Source organism: Maylandia zebra, linkage group LG7 (genome assembly GCF_041146795.1).
Source record: "Maylandia zebra isolate NMK-2024a linkage group LG7, Mzebra_GT3a, whole genome shotgun sequence".
In the NCBI taxonomy this organism is placed as follows: Eukaryota; Metazoa; Chordata; class Actinopteri; order Cichliformes; family Cichlidae; genus Maylandia; species Maylandia zebra.
In genome coordinates this window covers 34808469-34812447 of record NC_135173.1, presented here as the reverse complement: position 1 = coordinate 34812447, position 3979 = coordinate 34808469, and the positions used below count along the sequence as shown (strand labels likewise).

The 3979-nt window shown below is 43.1% G+C and overlaps 1 protein-coding gene across 1 annotated transcript; it reads right to left on the bottom strand.

Annotated features, from left to right (window-relative positions):
• Positions 1-680: 680 nt before the first annotated feature.
• LOC101466752 (uncharacterized) lies at positions 681-3749 on the bottom strand. The gene is made up of 3 exons (XM_004538498.3): positions 3622-3749; positions 1554-1990; positions 681-1398 (listed from the first exon to the last, which is right to left on the bottom strand). Exons 2-3 carry the CDS (start codon positions 1871-1873, stop codon positions 927-929), a joined length of 792 nt encoding a protein of 263 aa, XP_004538555.3. The 5' UTR covers positions 1874-1990; positions 3622-3749; the 3' UTR covers positions 681-926.
• Between the last annotated feature and the right edge of the window lie 230 nt (positions 3750-3979).

Genomic DNA, 3979 nt, shown 5'->3' with positions numbered 1-3979 from the left:
CCAGTCTGTCGCGGGGCCAACACACAGGGTCAGACAACCATTCGCACTCACATTGACTCGCACATTCACACCTAATGGCAATTTGGATTTTCCAATTAACCTATCCCCACAAGCTGCATGTCTTTGGACGGTGGGAGGAAGCCGGAGTACCTGGAGGGAACCCACACAAACACGGGGAGAACATGCAAACTCCACACAGAAAGACCCCGGCCTGATGGTGGAATTGAACTCAGGACCTTCTTGCTGTGCGGCAACAGTGCTAACCACCGTGCCACCGTGCTGCCTACACTCATTCTAATCCATGAATTTTCAAATTCTTAATTTTTTCTTTTCATGGGATCCCTGTCATGCTGAGAAATGAAGCTGTTGTCAATCAGATGCTTCCAAATGGTTCTGATTGGTGGATCTGGCTGTGCTTTTTTTGCATTCACATCAACTTTAACACATTCCCTGACACCACTGACTGAAATGCAACCTTCTGCCATGTTTTACAGATGACTGTAGATGTTCACTGTTGTACCTCGCTTCTGAAATCCTCCACCAAAAAGTCAATGTATTCATAAGCCCTGTTTTACATAGTGTTCATCTGCTATTGGTAGTTTTTTAGTCCTGCTTCTTGGACAAGTGGAGGGTTTCATCTGTCCTCCTGACGTCACAATCCAGTTAAGAAAAAAACATGGTTATAATAGAGGTGTTTTTAATTAAATTGCAATTTTATTGCATCTGCTTTTTTCTTTCTTTCTTTTTTGTCAATAAAGCCCTTCAGTGGCTGACAAAGTGCAAACTTCATGTTTTAAAGTTTTGAAACGTTAACCTCTTATATTTTGCTGTATATTACACACACAAACATAGAGTACAGGAAACATCTTGTAATCCTTGTCACAGTCACAGACTCCTTGAGGAGATCACACACATTCTGTGAGAGTTCAAACAGATGAGTGTTCAAACAGGATGACTGTCGACTGGTTGGAGAGGTTGGAAAGCCTGGATGGCCTGAAAGTCCCAATCCGAGAATAAACATCTGCATCTGAGCAGGCACCCCATGACAGGTGAGGGCTGGGCGGGGTGGTGTGGATGACAGGCACGGGAAGAGGGAGTGACAGGACAGGGGGTGTTGGAGGGAGAGAAACTGGAGGGTGAAGAGGTGGACGTGGTAGGACAGGAGGTGGGGGGAGTGGCAGTGGAGGGGGTGCCGGTGAGGGCAGCGATGGAGGTGGCACTGGGGTGATGACAGCAGGTGTCACTGAGGTTATGGTTTGGAGTGGTGCAGTGTCTTCAGGTACTGCCCTGTTCTTCTCTGGCAGCTCCTGACAAGGTGTGGGGTGTTTGAGTGTGTAGGTGCCACTGTGGTAGAAGCTGGTGTACTCCAAAGCATGCCTCGCTCTGGCCATCCTCAGCCTGAAGAAAACATAACACCAAATAAATATAGTGGTAAAACTCGGATCCCATTTCTGAGGCCAAACTGAGTTGGGTCAAGACGCACACAGATGACTTACCAAACAAGCCTGACATCAATTTACCTTTTGGCTACATGTTATTACACATGTACACACCTGTGTCTCAGCTGTAACAGTCTGTACAGCAGCAGGAGGATTACTGCTCCTGCCAGAGTAAGCAGAAGAATAGCCACCCTCAGGTCTAAACTCCAGCAGGATTTCCCACCAGGTCCCGATGAGTTGCAGTTACTGGGGCTTTGTGGAGTCTGCGGCTGGAGAGGTTCCTCCATCCCCCGTTTTGGATTGATGATAGCCCTGACCAACACGGGCTGGATGGAGTCCAGCAGGAATGGGTGTCGGCTCCTGGATATCAGACTCTGAGGTTGGGGAGGGATTTGGAGAGAAGTGCTGATGGTGACTGGATGACCAAGCTGCATCGCTGCCAGTTTGATCCAGTGAGGAGGAGTAATGGAGTGCAGCTTGATGTAAATCAGTTCTCCATTTCTTTCTCGCAAGTGTGTTCGTGACTCCCCAGGAAGTGGTTTTTAGTCTCTCTGAAATATAAAATAAACTTTCTCTGTATGCCTGCTCTGTCTGATATGCTTTTGTTATCTTTTATGTAGTTCACTGTCATTCTAAGATGTTTTCACTCTCACTGCAGACAATGGCAGAATATTCCCTCTACAGTTTTTTTTTCCACATGTATAACACTGCCTTATCACTGGAAAGAATCCATTAGGTTTGTGAGAGGAAGATGTCTAAATAAGAGGTTGGACAAAAGACATCCACTCACTTACTGTGAACCCAACAGACTATTACCACAGTAACCCAAACACAGACTTTATAGTGGTGGGTATCTAAACAACCAGTGGTTACCAGGCAGTTGCCAACATATCTCTGTGCTTGTCTTGCTTATCCCATCTCTATTGATTCCTAAAGATTCAAGAGTTTAAAAAAACAATCTAAAACTAACACAGACCATGTTTAATATAGTATATTTAATATGTTATATCGGAAACATTATGCCCATTGACCACTTTAACAGCAGCAATCAGCCAATCACACAGCAGCAACCTAATACAGTTAGTCAAAAACACATGGTTAAGATGATCGACTGAAGTTCAAACTGGGTATCAGAATGGGGAAGAAAGGTGATTTAAGTGACACTGAACATGGCATGGTTGTTGGTGCCAAACAGGCTGGGCTGAGTATTTCAGAAACTGCTGAGCTACTGGAATTTTCCCACACAATCATTTCTGGGCTTTACAGAGAGAAAATATCCAGTGAGCAGCATTTTCTCTGTGTGAAAATATCTTGTTGATGCTAGAAGAGGTCAGAGGAGAATAGCCAGACTGCTTGGAGTTGATTCGATGGCAACAGTAACTGAAATAACCACTCGTTACAACCAAGTGAGTGCTGTTTATACACAACAGCCTACCTGAGTATTGTTGCTGACCATGTCCACCCCTTTATGACCACAGTTCTGCCATTATAATACATCATGTCTCAAATAATCTTAACTCGTTTATTGAATGTGGCAAGCAATTCACTGTTACCTCCAAAGTCAACAGATCTGATTCTGGTGAGAGCACCTTTGGAATGTGGAAAAACAGGAAATTTGCATCATGGATGTGCAGCCGACAAATCCGCAGTAACTGTTTAATGCTATAATGTCAATATGGACAAAAATCTCTGGGGAATGTTTCCAGCATCTTGTTGAATCTATGTGAACTAATGTAGTAGTGAAGATCAAAGGGAGCCCAGCTAGAACTAGCAAGACGTAGCTAACAAAATAGCCAGAGAGTGTAGAAGAGACGAGACATGTCAATGAAGAATCCCGAATGCAGAATCACACAACAGCAAAGATGAAGGTGCTTTAAGTATGACTTTTAAAACCTTACTTTAGGGCAAAGTTAGCAAATCTTTAAAAGATTTTTAAAGTCAGAGCTGACAGCTGATTTTATACATGCAGCTCTCGTGTCCCACTGAGCAGTGATATGAAAATAAATTTAGATAAAGCTTCAAAATCACATTATTAGAGAAATTAATTGATCTCACTGGTTTTGTTCACTCGAGTAATCACCTGAAAAGTATTGAAAACATAAGAAATAAAAATGAAATCTTGAAACTGCCACTGCCTAAACTCCTGTTTGGTCTAAATTTTTACAAGAAAGTTTAAACTTACGTCATTCAAATGTGACTGCGTTGAGGGCAAATTCATTAGAAAATGCAGAAAACAGAAAAAAACTGCTCACAACAAGAGCTGTGGTTAAAAGCTGCACAGCTTTCCAGGACCTAATGCGGAATCCTGAGTTCACACCAGTGGAGAGGAAGCCAGTGAAAACAGCAGGAAGCTGTTCACTTCCCTGACATACAGTACAAAAACGTGATTGGAGAGGGCTTCCTATTACCATGGTTACAGGAAACTAGTCAAGGAAATGCTTTTTTCAAGGACCTGAGCTTAATTCTGATAGACAATGACAGACGCTCTACTGTGTAGAAGCAATATTTAATTCTTACAATGCTATAAATACCACTCACAT